The 16,319-nt window shown below is 45.9% G+C and overlaps 1 protein-coding gene across 1 annotated transcript; it reads left to right on the top strand.

Moving 5' to 3' along the window:
• The first annotated feature begins 540 nt into the window (after positions 1-540).
• FKBP10 (FKBP prolyl isomerase 10) lies at positions 541-15,515 on the top strand. Its single transcript, XM_020972785.2, has 10 exons — positions 541-1,127; positions 3,691-3,836; positions 4,260-4,449; positions 4,557-4,702; positions 5,308-5,497; positions 9,361-9,506; positions 11,000-11,192; positions 12,478-12,620; positions 12,996-13,159; positions 14,365-15,515. The coding sequence occupies exons 1-10, from the start codon at positions 892-894 to the stop codon at positions 14,548-14,550; spliced, it is 1,740 nt and encodes a 579-aa protein (XP_020828444.1). The 5' UTR covers positions 541-891; the 3' UTR covers positions 14,551-15,515.
• The last annotated feature ends 804 nt before the right edge of the window (positions 15,516-16,319 follow it).

Consider the following 16,319-nt stretch of genomic DNA (forward strand, 5'->3'; position numbering starts at 1 on the left):
TAAATGAAATAATATTTGTAACTTGCTTAGCCAAGTGCCTGGCACAAAATAGTCGCTTAATGAATATTTCCCCTATCTGTATCCCTATTTCTGCCCCACCTCCACCAGCGTCTCTAGTATGGCAGAAAGTCTCCAGGGTAGAGGAGACACTCCAGGCCGTTTTCCCACCCCCCACCCCATTACACTGCCTCAGGGTCCTGGGGACCTGGAAAGTCCTTCCAGCTGTCTAACCTTAGAGACCAGAGCGGATGATGCTCAGAGGACTTTGACCGCTCTGAGACCCCCTTGGCTTCTGGTGGGAAGCCCAATATGGGGGGAAGAGTGATTGGAAGGTTCGCTCAAGAGAATCAGCTTCAAGATCTGCAGTTTCTTTAAGTACCCGGACACATCCCACTCCCCCCTCACCCCCGCCCCAATTTGGGGAAGGAGGGAGGGACACGCTGGAAGATCAAGCACGCATACGGGCGCTAGGACCCAGTGGCAGCGCTGGAAAAAGAAGCTGCAAGTTTTCCTAAATAGTTTTTCCAACTTTTTCCTTTCCCCAAAGCCCCTTGGTTCCCTCTCAGGATGTTGTACCCCCCCAAAAAAAACAACCCTACCACCTGGGGGGGGGGCAGCAGGAGGGATGGAGAGCCCCCTTAGGAAAGTTTGTGGTCTCTGCTCTTCTTTCTCTGGCCTCTTCCCCAACTCCCCACCGCCCCCTGAGCTCCCCCCGCAGCCAGCTCAGCTTCCCCAGCCCCCATTCCACGTAGACTGCTTTGGGGGAAGGGGGGTTGCATTGACAGGAAGGGGGGGAGCCAGCGCTGGGCGAAGGAGAAGCCGGAGGAGGAGGAGGAGGCAGAGAAGACGCCTTGGTCTCTCTCACTCTCAGCCAAAGCAGCTCCAGGCACCATGTCCCCCTGGGGCTCCCTCAGCCGCATCCTCCCGCTATTCCCCATCCTGCTCCTGCTGCTGCAGGCCTCGGGAAGAGCTCTGGGCCGGGCCAGCCCAGGCTCAGGGCCCTTAGAAGATATAGTCATTGAGAGGTACCATGTACCCCGAGCCTGTCCTCGAGAGGTGCAGATGGGGGACTTCATCCGCTACCATTACAACGGCACCTTTGAGGATGGCAAGAAGTTTGATTCCAGGTAATAGGGTGGGGGGACCCCCAACTACTCACCACTCCCCCCATCTCCTGAGCACAACCCCTCTCTGACCTCAAAGATTCACCTTCTTTTACCCTGACACAGACTTGATCTCCCACAAATCCCCTGTACCCAGACATCCTGTTCTTCACCAATTGTCTGACTTCCATGTGTTCTCCATTCTTTCACCTTCTATCCCTCCATTCATACACCCGCCATCCTCCCCAAAGTGCCTGAGATAGCAACACTTACTGGCTGATTGCTTGTTTGCCTGTGATTTGCATGTTGTTGGCATACTGAACATATTTTTTAAAGAAGTGGAGTGTGGGAACATAGGGGTGTGCTCCACTGCATCTGCAAACCAACAGTATATATGTGATGGGGGGTCTGGGACCCCCTTTCAGATTGATTGACCCCATCTCACTTTGACACTAGCTCCCTTCCTTCCTCCCTACCCCTCACCAGTTTCAAAGGTCTTTGATGTCAGAAAGGGAGCTGGAATTTGTCTGAGGGAAGAGTTTATTCAGAGCCTAAGAAAGAATTTTGTAAAGCAGAGATAAAGGAAAAGTGGAAAGAAGTGGTACTGATTTGGGAGTGAGGGAAAAGATCAGATCGTCACCCATCAGAGACATTTCTCCTGTGTCCCCTGACATCTCTTTGGTGGACTCCTTCCCATCCCCTCCAAGGCCTTTCTTTCTGATTCCCTACCACCACTCTCCTCCTCCCTCAACTTCCCTCTATTTTAAAGGCCATAACCTTGGCTGTCCATCTTGTTGACCTAGAGATTTGGAATCTGACTTGTCTTCTCCAGGGAGGCCTGAGGTTAGGGGACAGAGAGTAAGTAGAGTGTGCTGATCTGAGGTTAGCATCCAAAGATGATAGGGTATGTACCCAGGATTTCTAGGTCTCCTCCTGCTCCACTCTAACATAGTAGTTCCCCCAACAAATGCCACCACTCTTTGGAAAATAACTGCCTTGTAAAACCACAAAGGTCTTTGGAATCATTAGCTCAGATGCTTTGGGGAGCTGTGGCAGAGGTGGCAAAGGGGGTAGGCAGTGCTGGGTAGGAAAGCGATAACTAGGAATGTGTTCACATAAGGCAAAAACAGGATTGTTTTATGGGGGGGGGAGGAATTATTGGTGTAAAAGATGTCTGGAGCAGCCAGAGACGCCTTCATGAAGAACCTCAAGATGAAGCATGGAAATAGTAGCCACACAAGCAGAAAGTGTATGCCCCTAGATATTACTGTCCTGGAGCAAAGCCCCATTGGCACAAGATACAGCTCTGCTAGGCAGTCTTTTAAGTCAGCCATTACTCCAGATGACCCAAGAGCCCCTGGAAGAAAATCTTTGTGCTACTTTCTAACCAAGTAGGCAAAACCAGGCTTGGACCTCACCCTCAAGGCCCAAACCCGGGAAAGATGAAGAGTCCCAGCTTCACATTCAATACCTAAATAAAAGGGATTCACCATTTCTGAAACAGAGGCCAAATCCTGATGGAGGAGGGGTCATCAAGGACATGATAATTCAGCTGGGGAGGGGGAAAACTTAGAAGGCATGTTTGCAGGAGTGTGCAAGCCTGCACAGGGGACACCGTTTATGTGTATATGTGTCTTTAGATATACATGTCCAGTTATGGACCTGTTATGTATATGCAAGCATAGGAGATCATGAGTGAAAAATTAAAAAATAAATCATGATAGCTAGCATTTATGAGGCAGCTAGATGGCTCAGGGGTCAGAGCACCAGGCCTAGGGTCAGGAAGTCCTGAATTCAAATCTTGTCTCAGACACTTCCTAGCTGTGTGACCCTGGGCAAGTCACTTAAGCCAGTTTGCCTGTCTCTTTATCTGTCAAGTGAGCTGGAGGAGGAAATGGCAAATCACTCCAGTATCTTTGCCAAGAAAACCAACAAGGACAGCATTTATATGCTGATTTAAGGTTTTCAAAGCACTTTAGAAATATTATCTCACTTGATTCTCACCACAATCCTGGGAGACAGGTGCTATTGTTATCTCCCTTTAGCAGATGAAGAAACTGTGGCAGACAGAAGTTAGGGTCACACAGCTAGTAAGTGTCTGATATGGGATTTGGACTCAAGTCTTCCCTGATTCCAGGCCCAGAATTCTGTCTAATGTGCCACATAACTTAAGTAATGGGTAGTACTAATATTAATTAATTAACAGGTAGTACGTGTCTATCTTTATATGCGTTTTTTCAGAGGCGTGTTGTGTAGGAGATGGCACACATATACATATATGCTTTGTGAATGCATGTGTGTATATTTGCCTGAGTCTACCTATGGCTTTGATAGCTCACATTTCGAGGGTGCTTTACCTTTCCCCTAGGAGACAGGTAGTACAGGTATGATTATCCTCATTTTACACATGAGGAAACAGAGGCTCAAGAAGTTTAAATGACTTGCTAAAGTTGATTCAGCTAACAAAAAGCTTAGTCCAGATTTGAACCGAAGTCCACTGACTCCAAATTTATTGTTCCTTCTACTATGCTACATGGCTTCAGTGATTCTGGGCCACTTAGTCCTGTATTTATCCATTCTTCTGCAGCTATGATCGTGGAGTGACAGTAGCAGGAGTGGTGGGTGTGGGTCGGCTCATCACTGGCATGGACCGAGGCCTCATGGGAATGTGTGTCAATGAACGAAGACGCCTCGTTGTGCCTCCCCACCTTGGCTATGGAAGCATCGGGGTTGGTGAGCAGTGGAGAGGGGGTGGTCGGGACACACACATGGAAAATTGTCAGGGAGGCCTTGGCCAGAGGAAATGGTAGGGAGGCACAGGCACATAATACTTAATGCTTAAAATTTTGCACAGTGGGTAGTCCAAGTATGATTATTAATACCATTTTACACATGGGAAAACTGAGTCTCTGAGAGGTTTAAGTGACTAACCCACAGTCACACACCTAGGAAATGTTGGAACCTGGACTGGACCCAGATTGAACTATGAGTCCAGTACTTCTTCCACCCCATCGCATGGCCTTCCTCATAGCATGAAGGCCATATAGGGCAATGGAAGCTAGGATGCTTCTGGGAAGGAAGACATCCCTTTGAAGGGAGGGGTGAGACTTCTGTTTGATTGCCACTGGGGCTAACAGACTGGCCTCCCTTCCTCAGCCGGGCTGATCCCTCCTGACTCCACACTGTACTTTGACGTTATCCTGCTGGATGTATGGAACAAGGAAGACTCAGTGCAGGTGAACACTCTCCTTAGACCACCAAATTGTCCCCGCATGGTCCAGGACAGTGACTTTGTCCGATACCACTACAATGGCACATTACTGGATGGAACAGCATTTGACTCCAGGTAATGGGGTCCCAGGGGACCCTGCAGGGCACTGAGGAATGTGAAGCCTGGGAGATGAGGGAATGTCTTCTCCCTATTCAATCCTTCCTCCATCTCATTCTCCATAGCTACAGCAAGAGTAGCACTTATGATACCTATGTGGGCTCAGGATGGCTTATCAAGGGCATGGACCAGGGGCTGCTGGGGATGTGTCCTGGAGAGAAAAGGAAGATCATCATACCCCCATTCCTGGCATATGGAGAGAAAGGCTATGGTGAGAACAGTGGGCTTAAGGGAGGGGGAGGGGGATGGCTGTTAGAAGGAAAGTGAAGGCACTGGAAAGGGGATAAGAGAGGACCTCCCGTAGGTTGACTTTTTTTTTAGGCAATTAGGGTTAAGTGATTTGCCCAGGGTCACACAACTTGTAAGTGTCAAGTGTCCGAGGCTGGATTTGAACTCAGGTCCTCCTGATTCCAGGGCTGGTGCTCCATACACTGTGCTACCCAGCTGCCCCTGAAGCTAGTATTTGAGGAAATACAAATGATATGCAAATGCTACCCACCCCTTAACAGAGCAATGATGAACTCAGGATGCAGACTGAGATTGTTTAAATATGGTCAATGCAGAATTTTATTTTGGTTGACCATATACATTTGTTATGAGTTTTTACTTTTTTTTCCCCTCCACTGGGGAGTGGGGGGTGGGGGAGGGAGGAAAGGGAAGGAAAGAAAATGTATATTGGTTAATTAAAATGTTTAATTTTTTAAAATGCTATGCAAACTATTCATCCCCAAGCTTAGTAGTCCAGAGAAACCTTAGAGGACAGAGGGAGCAGCCCTGGGGAGCTTGACCTTGGGCATTCCTCTCTTCACCCTCTAGGAACTGTGATCCCTCCTCAGGCTTCCCTGGTTTTCCACGTCCTTCTAATTGATGTCCACAATCCCAAGGACAGTGTCCAGCTGGAGACTCTGCTGCTGCCTCCAGGCTGTGGGCGGAAAGCTGTGGCAGGGGATTTCATGCGATACCATTATAATGGCTCCCTGATGGATGGCACCATTTTTGACTCCAGGTAAGAGGTCAGGTAGGCCTAGGGGAGAATGGTAAGAGCTGAAGAAATTGTTGAAACAAGTCACTGGAAATAGGGAAGAGACTGGAGGCAGCATTAGGTGAAGAATCACAGAAATTTAGATTAAGAAAGGATCTCAGCAGTCATGCCCAACAAATAGTCATCCCTCATCTGCTTGGAGACCTCCACTGAGAAGGAACCTAATAGATCCCAATTCTACTTTTCAATAATTTAATTATTCAAATTTTTCCATATATTAAGTCTAAATCTGCCTCTTTGCAGCCCCAACTCATTGCTCCTATTTCTGCCTGCCTCTTCCCAGAGCCAAACAGAACAATCGATGAACAGGAATTTATTTGAACTCAGGTCTTACTCAATACTTACTATATGGGGCAGCTAGGTGGTACAGTGGAAAGAGTGCTAGGCCTGGAGTCAGGAAGACTCATATTCCTGGGTCCAGATCTGGGCTCAGACATGTACTAGCTGTGTGACCCTGAGCAAGTCATGTTTGCCTCAGTTTCCTCATCTATAAAATGAGTCAGGAGGAAATGCTTCAGTATTTTTTGCCAAGAAAACCCCAAATGGGGGTCACGAAGAGTTGGACATGATTGACAAAATGACTGAACAACTACTATTATATGTGCTGGGTGCTGTGCTAAGCCCTGGGGATACAACAAAAATGAAGTCGTTGCTTCCCTCAAGATGCTTTCATACTATAAGGCGAGACAACATGTACATATATAGGTGTATATGAAATATATCCCAGAAGTCATCCCAGTTTAAGGTGAAAGGTAGAACCTTAGGAACTTGGTGAATATTGGGCAAACCTCCTGGCCAGCTGGTAGGTCCTGTCCCCCAAGTCTACCTGATTTCATTGTTTGTGCTATTATTTGTGCTGGTCATACCCATTGGGTTTCAATTTTTATGTCTCTCTCTTTTGGGGGGGGGTGAGGCAATTAGGGTTAAGTGATTTGGCCAGGGTCACACAGATAGGTAGTGCCAAGTGTCTGTGGCTAGATTTGAACTCAGGTCTTCCTGACTCCAAGGCCAGTGTTCTATCCACTGCACCACTTACCTGCCCCCTCCCCCAAGTCTACCTAGTCAGCCCTCTGAATGGGACCAACAGGCAGGTTATAGTCACAAAACAAATGTATGTCATTTGGGAGGGGAGACACCACAAGGATCTGGGGCAGGATCAGAAAAGACTTCATGATGGGGCAGCTAGGTGGCACAGTGGGTAGAAGGAAATTGAGGATTCTTAGGTTTAGAGGAGACACAGAAGATCACCCTAGGGATGGAGCACAGCTATACAAAGGTAAGGAGTTGGGAGATGGAATGCCATGTGTGAGGAACAGCAAAAAATCCAAGGAAAGTCTAAGGGAGTAATCGATACTAAGGCTGGCAAGGTAGTTTGGAGGCAAGTTGTGCAGGGTTTTAAATGTCAAATAGAGAAGTTGGTAGGAATTGCTAGGAAGAAGGAACCACTGGAGTTTATTAAGTAGGAGAACAGTCAGACCCGTACTTTGGGGAAATTATTTTGGCAGTTTATGGGGAGGATGGTTTGGAGTAAGAAGAAGCTTGAGGCAAGAAGACCAATTAGGAGGCTATTGAAGTAGTCCAGGCAAGAAGTGATGAGGGCCTGAACTTGGATGGTAAGGATTAGGAAACACCAAGAAGGCTTTGGAGACTGAAAAACACTGGGGGAAGAAGAACTGGGAAGAGACCAGGGGGAGGAAGGAGAGTTTGGGAAGCCATTGTCATCCCTAGTGAAATGTATCTAAAGTACATCTCCGAGATGTCAATAAATCATTCTAATGCCCACCGTGATAATGCTTAAACTCTTTTCACTTCATGGGACAGTGCTTTTGGCTGTGAGGTATCAAGGGACACTCAACTTTCCAGATGATAACATAACAGGAGAATTGGAAGGCTTGCACGTGGGCCATGTCTCTTCAATAAAAGCAGCCTTTTGTTGAGTTCTTTTCAGATTCAGGTCAGGTATTTCAACATTTCAAGGTTCATGTATACATGTCATAGGCAAGCTTCGTTTATTTTACAAATACTATAGTTACAACATGGGAGAAGCAACACAGTGCAGTAGATTGAGAACCGGCTTCAGAGCCATGAAGGACTGAGTTCATTGTCCCACTTCTAACACATACTATCTGTGGGACTGGGGGCAAGTCACTTAATTTTTCAATGCTCTGGGTGGCTCCGTAAGACCCTAAGTTGCAAAGAAGGTGCTGACCTGCAATAGTAGAAAGAGCTCCTCACCAGGACTACCCTCCACCAAAAAAAAAAATCCTTGTATTAATACATATTAATTACATTAATATATAATGTATATCCTGGGTAAGTAAAATTTATGCTAAACAAAAATATAATAATTTTGTTTATCTTCAATAATATAACATTCAAAATTTCATAGCATACCTAGCAAAACTTGGTGTGTCATCACCCACCCTTTGAGAACCATATGTTGGGCACTATGGAATTAAAAGCCAAAAATTGAACAGCCTCTCCTTTCTCGAAGCTGTTTCTTCCACTCAGAGAAACAACAAATACGTATCAATTTAAATACAAAATATGGACATAAAATACAAGATAGGGGGAGAAAGTATTGGTAGCTGGGAAGGTCGGGAAAGGCCTTGTCTAGGAGGTGACCCTTAAGCTAAGCTGTGAAGGAAGCTAGGTTTTTTATGAGGTAGAAATGAAGAGAGTGCATTCCAGTCATAGCATTCAGCTAATGCAAAAGCATGGTGTATAAGGAAGAGCAACAGGCCAATTATCTACACTGTGGTGTGTGTGAAGGATGATAACAAGCCTTACATCTCGGCAGGTAGTCCGATTACTATGAGGTGATGGACTCAAGATGTCAAATGAGACATATACTTTTGGACATGGCCAATGAGGGCATTTGTTTTTCTTGACTATGAATAATTGTTATAAGGATTTGGTCTTCCTTCCCTCCCTCTTTTCTTCTCTCCTTCCCTCCTCCCTTTCTTCTCTCCTCCTTCCCTTCCTTCCTTCTTCCTTTTTTCCTCCTTTTCTGTCTTCCTTCCTCCCTTTCTCCATTATTTCCTTCCCTCATTCCCTCTTTCTTCCCTTCTCTCCTTCCTTTTTCCTTCTCTCCTTTCCCTCCTTCCCTTTCTCTTCCCCTCTTTAGTTCCCTCCTCCCTTCTTTCTTTCCTTCCTTCTCTCCTTTCCTCTTACATCCCTTCTTTCCTTTCTTTTTCCCTTCCCTCCTTCTCTCCTTCCTTCCCTCCTCCTTTCTTTTCTTCCTCCCTTTTTTCCTTCCTTTCCACCCTCCTTCCTTCTTTTTTCCTTTCTTTTTCCCCCCAATTATTTGGGAAAGAGAAAAAGGGAGAGACAATAAGTGCTTGCTGATTTTTTAAAAAGCAAAATAAAAGATATACTTTTTTAAGAAGAAAGAAAAGGAGGATGGAGCCAGATAGTGAGAGGTTTTAAAAGCCAAACAGGCAGTCTGTATTTTATTCCAAAAGCAAGACAGAACCCCTGGAGGCTCTTGAATAGGAAAGTGAAGTGGTCAGAACTGTGCTTTAGGAATATCACTTTGACAGCTGGGTGGAGGGTGAGAGATTGAAGGCAGGGGGGCCAATCAGAAGGCTACTGCAGCAGTCCTGCTGAGGAGCCAGGAGGGCCTGTACTGGGGAAGTGCCCAGGTGACTAGAGGGAGAGATGTGATCAGATGTAGAAGTGACCAGGCTACAGTCCAGTCATCAAGGAGAAGGGGAGGGGGCATCTAGTCCACGATGATGATGGGTCACAGTGTTTGGAGGGCATGGAGGAGTCTCTTGCCCTTACCTGACAACACAACCCCATTTCCCCCCTACTTTATATTGCAGTTACTCCAGAAACCACACATATAATACTTACATAGGGCAGGGTTACATCATCCCAGGCATGGACCAGGGTCTGCAGGGAGTATGCATCGGAGAGCTCCGACGAATCACCATCCCTCCACACCTCGCCTATGGAGAAAATGGAGCTGGTAGGATTTTCTCTTTTACCTACCCCCCACCACATTACAAACCCTAGCCTCAAACCTCCCCTTCCCTTTATCTCCCAGTTACAGTGGGGACAGCTTTTCTTAAACCATTAGATACATCCACATGATACTAGGTGTGAAAAATGATTTCTCTTGGTAATCTGTGTCTTGGAGACTCAGAGCTGCCCTCACCGCCAGCCTTCTGTCCAAAGTTCTTCAGAAGTACATTCCTGATAATGAGATTGCATTGAATCTTCTTATCTTGGTCAAACTCCAACCCAGGCCTGAATTGAATTGATTTTATCCTACTCAGGTTTGGGTGGAGACAGATTCCCAAGACTGGGGATAGTATTTCCTTTGATGGCAGGCGATATTGGCCCCTGTTGATTAAGTGACCTAAGTCACGTACTCCAGACCTCATTTTAATATAGCCTACCTCCTCATATGTCAATCAATCACAGTTGATTGGCACCCCTTGGGAACAACTACTCTTCGAAGGGCATGTACCCCCAAATCCCAAATGGATCCAATTCTGAACTGGCCCCTTTAGGGGGGTCCAGTTTTGGACTGAACTCCCATGTAATGCATGTCAAGCCAGCTTGAGAAAAATTAAATTGTGGACACATGCACCCTAATTTTGTTTGTCTCTTTCTATAATGGGGACTTTATAATTGGGATTTGATGTTAACTAAGCAATGGCTAGGGACTTGAGGTCCAGCCTAGCCCTTCTCCCCTTCCACAAAAACAAATGTTTTGAGTTGTCTAATAGGTTCTCAGGAATGTGATTCAAAAATATAAATTTTTTTTTTAAAGAATGTGATTATTGTCTGCTGGGGAAGTCCAATCCCTGCTTCCATTTTTTCCCATAGGAGGGCAAAGTGATCCCAAAGGCTATAGGATGTTGGTTTCCCGTCTTATCACTAGTCCTGGATGACCAGGAGAGAGTGTAGAGACAGTAGAGAGAAGGAAGGAGAGGTATTTAGAGCTAGGGGATCTCCTATGCCTCAGAGTCATGGAGGTCTCAGGATTCATTCTGCCTCTGCCATTTACTTCCTGGGTGACCTTGGGCCAGGGGAGGAGAACAAGCATTTATTAAGGGTCTACTACCACGTGCCAGGCACAGTGCTGAGCACTTTACAAATATCTCATTTGATCCTTCACAACAACCCTGGGAGGCAGGTGCTATAATGATCTCCATTTTATAGTTGAGAAAACTGAGGCAGGCAAAGGTTAAGTGACTTGTCTAGGGTCACAAAACTAGGAAGTGTCTGAAGTCAAATTGGAACTCAGCTCTTCCTTACTCCAGATCCAGTACTCTATCATTGTGCCACCTAGTTAACTAACTGTCTCTAAGGGCAAATCCCTTAACTTCCCTGGGCCTCTGTTTCCTCATCTGTAAAATGGAGGTGAGGGGGTGGATTAGATTGGCCTTGAAGTTTCTGTTTAGCTCTAAGTCTATATGTATGCAATGGTGTATTACCCATCCTGGACTCCAGGAGACAAGATCCCTGGCTCAGCGGTGCTGATCTTTGATGTCCACGTCATCGACTTCCACAACCCATCCGACACGGTGGAAACTCAGACAATTTCCAGGCCCAGTGAAGGCTGCAATGAGACCTCCAGACTGGGGGATTTTGTACGCTATCACTATAACTGCTCCTTGCTGGATGGAACCAAGCTCTTCTCTTCGTGAGTACTGGGCAGGGGAGAGTCATTCATTCATTCATTCATTCATTCATTCATTCAAGGAGCGCTCATCAAGACCTGCCACATGCTAGGTGCCATGCAGAGGTGCTGGGGACATAAAGACAAAATCCAAAACAGCCTCTGTTTTTACAGGAGTTAATCATCTACTGGCAGAGAAATGGAACACAGGAGAACTCACCCACCACCACACACCAGCCTGCAATTGTTCCTTATACTGGTCAAGGAAGGGAAAAAATAGAAACAAAACCAAACCATCTCTGATGATCTAGGGGGCTGGTTATTTGGTTTCCAGACAATCTAAGGCAGAGGTTCTTAATTTGGGATCCACGGATAGATTGCAGGGGGTCCATGAATTTGTTTTTTATTTTGATCATTGTTATTTCAGTATAATTGGTTTCCTTGGCAATCCTATTTTTATGCACTTAAAAACTATTCTGAAAAGGGTGCCATGGGCTACACCAGCCTGGCAAAGGGGACCAGGACACATAAAATGGTCAAGAGCTCTCATTTAGGGTTTCTTGTTTCTTCTGCCTGATTCCCACATGTCTATTATAACTATTTTCTCATTCCTAAGTATTTCCAATCCAAAGGGGAGAGGAAAGGTGGGAGGGAATGAGCATTTATTAAATGTTTAATGTGTGCCATCGTGCACAGAGCGATGGGCCTGGGGTCAGGAAGACTCATCTTCCTGAGTTCAAATCTGGCCTCAGGCACTTGCTAGCTCTGTGACCCTGGGCAAGTCACTTAACCCTATTTGCCTCAGTTCCTCATCTGGATGAGGAAACAGCAAACCACTCCAATATCTTTGCCAAGAAAACCTTGAAGGGGCTTATGAAGAGTAGGACATGGGGCCAGCTAGGTGGCACAGTGGATAGAGCACCAGCCCTGGATTCAGGAGGACCTGAGTTCAAATCCAGCCTCAGACACATAACACTTACTAGCTGTGTGACCCTGGGCAAGTCACTTAACCCCACTGCCTAGCTAAAAAAAAAAAAGACTTTAAAAATTAAAAAAAAAAAAGAGTAGGACATGACTGAACAATTTTAAAGACAGAGAATCTGAGACTGAGAGAGAGGAAATGATTTGCCCAGGGTCACATGACTAGTAAGATAGAATTCAAACTCAGATCTTGTAGGCTCCAAGCCCAGTGCTCTATTCACTATGCTTAGCTGTTTCCAGTAGCCTACAGATTATTATAAATGGAGGAGGTGGAAACATACGCCCAGGAACACTCCTCCAGATTCAGATACTCATTCTCTTCTTCCAGCCATGATTACGGAGAGCCCCAGGAAGCCACTTTGGGGGCCAACAAGGTGATTGAAGGCCTGAACACTGGCCTTCAGGGCATGTGTGTGGGAGAGAGAAGACAACTGATCATTCCTCCCCACCTGGGACATGGAGAGAATGGAGGTGAGGGGGCAAATGGGAGATGAGGTCATATGCTCTCTAATCTCTCTGACTTTGTCCCAACCGGAGAAGGTGGATGCTGGGTGAAAGAGTTAAACGGGGCAGGGAAGGAGGGTAAAGGAGGGTAAAGAGAGCTTCTATTTCCAGTGAGGGGATTGAGGAAGCCTTGGGAATGAAGCATTGACTGGTTCTTCCAATTCTTCTACATATCTACCCTTTAAGTCCCAATAAGACCATTTTGGCCCCTACAGGTCAAGCACTACCCCCTACTCTTTCATTCCTTACTCTTTCAAATTCAAGTAATAGGGGCTAGTGAGGGCATGTTGGTAGGGCTGAGGACCTTAATCTCCAATAAAGTCTCATTTGTGTTTCTCCAAGCCCGAGGTGTCCCAGGCAGTGCTGTGCTACTATTTGAGGTAGAGCTGGTATCCCGAGAGGAGGGGCTGCCTGAGGGTTACTTGTTTGTGTGGCATGGGGACCCTCCTGCTAACCTGTATGAAGACATGGACCTCAACAAGGATGGAGAGATCCCACCTGAGGAGGTAGGAGGAAGAGCCCTAGCATTTAGAAAACCATTACTCAATTCAGGAGTTCCACTTAAGGCCTGTGCTATCCATTCATTCCATCCATTCATTCAAGAAATATTTATTAAGCACCTACTATGTGCCGGGCACTGTGCTGAGGATTCAGAGCCAAAAATTATACAGTCCTTGACCCCAAGGAGCTTACATTATATTGGAAATAAATAATGTCTACACAGACTAGAAAATACAAAGTACCATTTTCCCCTTCCACATTGCAACTTTCCACATTGTGGTTTCAATATATCATGAGCTGGCACAAGAAATTAAACGGGAATTTTAGGTGAGTTTTGTGGAAGCCACAGATGTCACAAGAAGGCCAGCAGACACAGAAAAAGTTTAGAAACTCAGAAATACATAAAACATATATATGTAGTGTTTTATAAAATCAATATAGTTTATCGTTTAATATCATAATAATTCAGACTTCTCTGGTATGAAGGGAGGGCCAAAAACTTTTATGCAGATTTTCCAGATCATGGAGGCACTGTGCCCCTAATCCCCCAAGATGTGGAAGGGATAACTGTAATTTGGAGGGGAGGGCACTAGCAGCTAGGGAGTGGGAAAGGGTTAGGAGAAACCTCTGTGGGAGGCGGTACTTAAACCAATCCCTCAAGGAAGCTAAAGATTCTAAGAGGCTTTCTGGAAGAAGGGAGGGTATTTCAAATATGGGGGATAGTCACCTGTGCAAAGGCATGAGGGCAGGAGGCAGGATATCAGGTATTCCTGGTGGTCAAAATTAACTCAAATATTAACCAATTCTCACCCTCCCTCAAATCCATTCATGCTTCTCATCCCATCACCAATGCTACTGCTTTCCTTGTCCTTGACCCTTGCCCTCCCTCTAGACTTTTCCCCTTCTCACTGTCCCCTCCTTGGGGGTCACCATCACTCCTACTCTTTTCTGGGTTCACCATCACTATAACAGGTCTAACTCCCTTCCCCCGTTACTACTCAGTTAGGTTGGGCTGATCCAACTCCTCAAAAATAAGCATGACCTCCATCCATCTATCTATCTATCTATCTATCTATCTATCTATCTATCTATCTATCTATCTATCTATCTATCTATATCCTTCCTAATCCTCCCTCCCATGACCCTGCTTGACCCCTTGGGCTTTGACTTTTTCTTACCCTCTATCCTGTTGATTCTCTTTCCCTCCCAGTTTTCCACCTTCATCAAGACCCAGGTAGCAGAAGGCAAAGGGAAACTCATGCCTGGGCAGGACCCTGAGAAGACCATCGGTGATATGTTCCAGAACCAGGACCGAAATCAAGATGGCAAGATCACTATGGAGGAGCTCAAATTGAAGTCAGATGAAGACCAGGAGAGAGTTCATGAAGAGCTCTGAGGGAACTAGAGGACTAGGGGGCCCAGCCTAGGATGCAAAATCTACAGCTGGCAGTGGGACAGACCTCTGATATCAGCCCCTCTTCTTCTCTACTGGGAAGCTTTGGGCTCATCTGCCAAGTTGTCTTAAGGTGCTAACTGCTGCCTGGCCTTCCAGCCAACCCATATTTAAACCCAAGGTGCAAGCCTCCATTTTATTCCTTTCTTTAGCCTCCCCTTAGTTAAACTTTTTAAGAATGAGAACTACTTGGAAGCAGTTTTGGGGGGTGGGAGGGTAATTGGGTTTCTCTCCTTTGGCAAGGGTGGAGTAGGGACAGCAGATACTCCCCTATCCCTCATATGCACCTCACCAACACCAGATAAATGGGGATTTTAGGGTGTGGGCTCACCTATTTTAGATTCTCCAAACCTCTTCTTGACTTGCTTCCGTCCTTCAACTGTCTCCCCAAACTCTCTGCGTACATCTCGGGCTGCCCAGGAGCAAAAGCAGAAAGCAATGAGGAGACTCCTTCTAGTCCTCAAGGAAAACTGACCTGGTCCGCCCTTCCACTGAAAAAAGAGAGGTGCTAGGGGAGAGGGCAGTTTCAGGAAGGCTACCCTACCTCACCTATTTCTGTACCACCCCCTCAGCCTGGAGTTCAGAGGAGCTAAGACGGCCCCAGATTTGCTCATGCTGCAGGACAGGGTTGGGTTCTATGTGGTTCTGCTACCTTTGTGTGTCTTACTCCCAAGGCCCTGGAATGTGGCTTTTTTTTTTTAATGAGGAAAGGGGGAAAGAAGAATAAAAAGAAAGAAAAGGGTAAGAGGGCAGTGAAAGAAAAACTATTTGGATGAGTGTCGTAACTGTAAAAAAATTATTCTTCAGAAATCTGAAATATGGGGTCATCTGGGGTGGGGGATGTAGAGGGTGAAATCAAAAGCCAGTTGTATTTTTTCTTTACATCAAATAAAAATTTAAACCCAGGGCCCCTGGACGTGGTGATTCAGGGGAAATATGGGCCAGGGGTAGAGAATAAGGAAATGAAACCTTTCCTTCCATTCCCATTCTATCCAAGACAGTGTGTTTCATTCTCCCCCTTCCCATTCTGTGGGACTTCCTGCTTCCCCCCAGGACGGGCTGGAAGATTTCATATACCCAAGGGTTCTTAAAGTTCTGAGCCAGAGTCCAGAACTGAGATTTCACAAGTAAAGGGGGTTAAGAAGGTCCAGTGGAAACAGCCATTTTATCTATCAATAGGTATCTACCTAGATCAATCTATCTTATAAATAGATATCTATTGATCTATCCCGCAACAAAAGAGATGGTTTCTGCCTTTGGGAAGCTCCCAAATTAATGGGGGAAGAAGACCTAGTTTCCATCCTCAAAGATTTAAGTGAACTCTGGGTCACCAAATCCTATCTTGCACTAGGACATATCTTCATTCCCCAGCCTGAAGAGATAAATTTGGATCTAAGCCATCATTCTACGATAGAACCAGCTGATCTTAGAACAGTGGTATTTCCTTTCGTTGACCCAGTAGGATCCCTAGCTCTGGAAAATCCTAGTAGGTTTTTGAGAATTGGGGGGAGGAGAGCTAGGTGGCTCAGTGAATACAGCACTGGCTCTAGAGTCAGGAGGAGCCGAGTTCAAATGTGGCCTCAGATGCTTACTGTGTGACCCTGAGCAAGTCACTTAACCCCAATTGCATCCAAAAAAAAAAAGAGTTGGGGGAAGAGTGAGGTGCTAGCAAGTATTTGCTTTCATTAACTTCCACCCTCTAATTATTATTA

The sequence above is a fragment of the Phascolarctos cinereus genome, unplaced genomic scaffold (genome assembly GCF_003287225.1).
Source record: "Phascolarctos cinereus isolate Bilbo 61053 unplaced genomic scaffold, phaCin_HiC Scaffold_5;HRSCAF=322, whole genome shotgun sequence".
Lineage (NCBI taxonomy): Eukaryota > Metazoa > Chordata > Mammalia > Diprotodontia > Phascolarctidae > Phascolarctos > Phascolarctos cinereus.

Coding starts and splice junctions, on each gene's coding strand:
- FKBP10 (XM_020972785.2), top strand. CDS start 892: ATGTCCCCCTGGGGCTCCCTCAGCCGCATCCTCCCGCTATTCCCCATC. Junction 9,507..10,999: donor CTATGGAGAAAATGGAGCTG/GTAGGATTTTCT, acceptor CCTGGACTCCAG/GAGACAAGATCCCTGGCTCA. Junction 11,193..12,477: donor GGAACCAAGCTCTTCTCTTC/GTGAGTACTGGG, acceptor CTCTTCTTCCAG/CCATGATTACGGAGAGCCCC.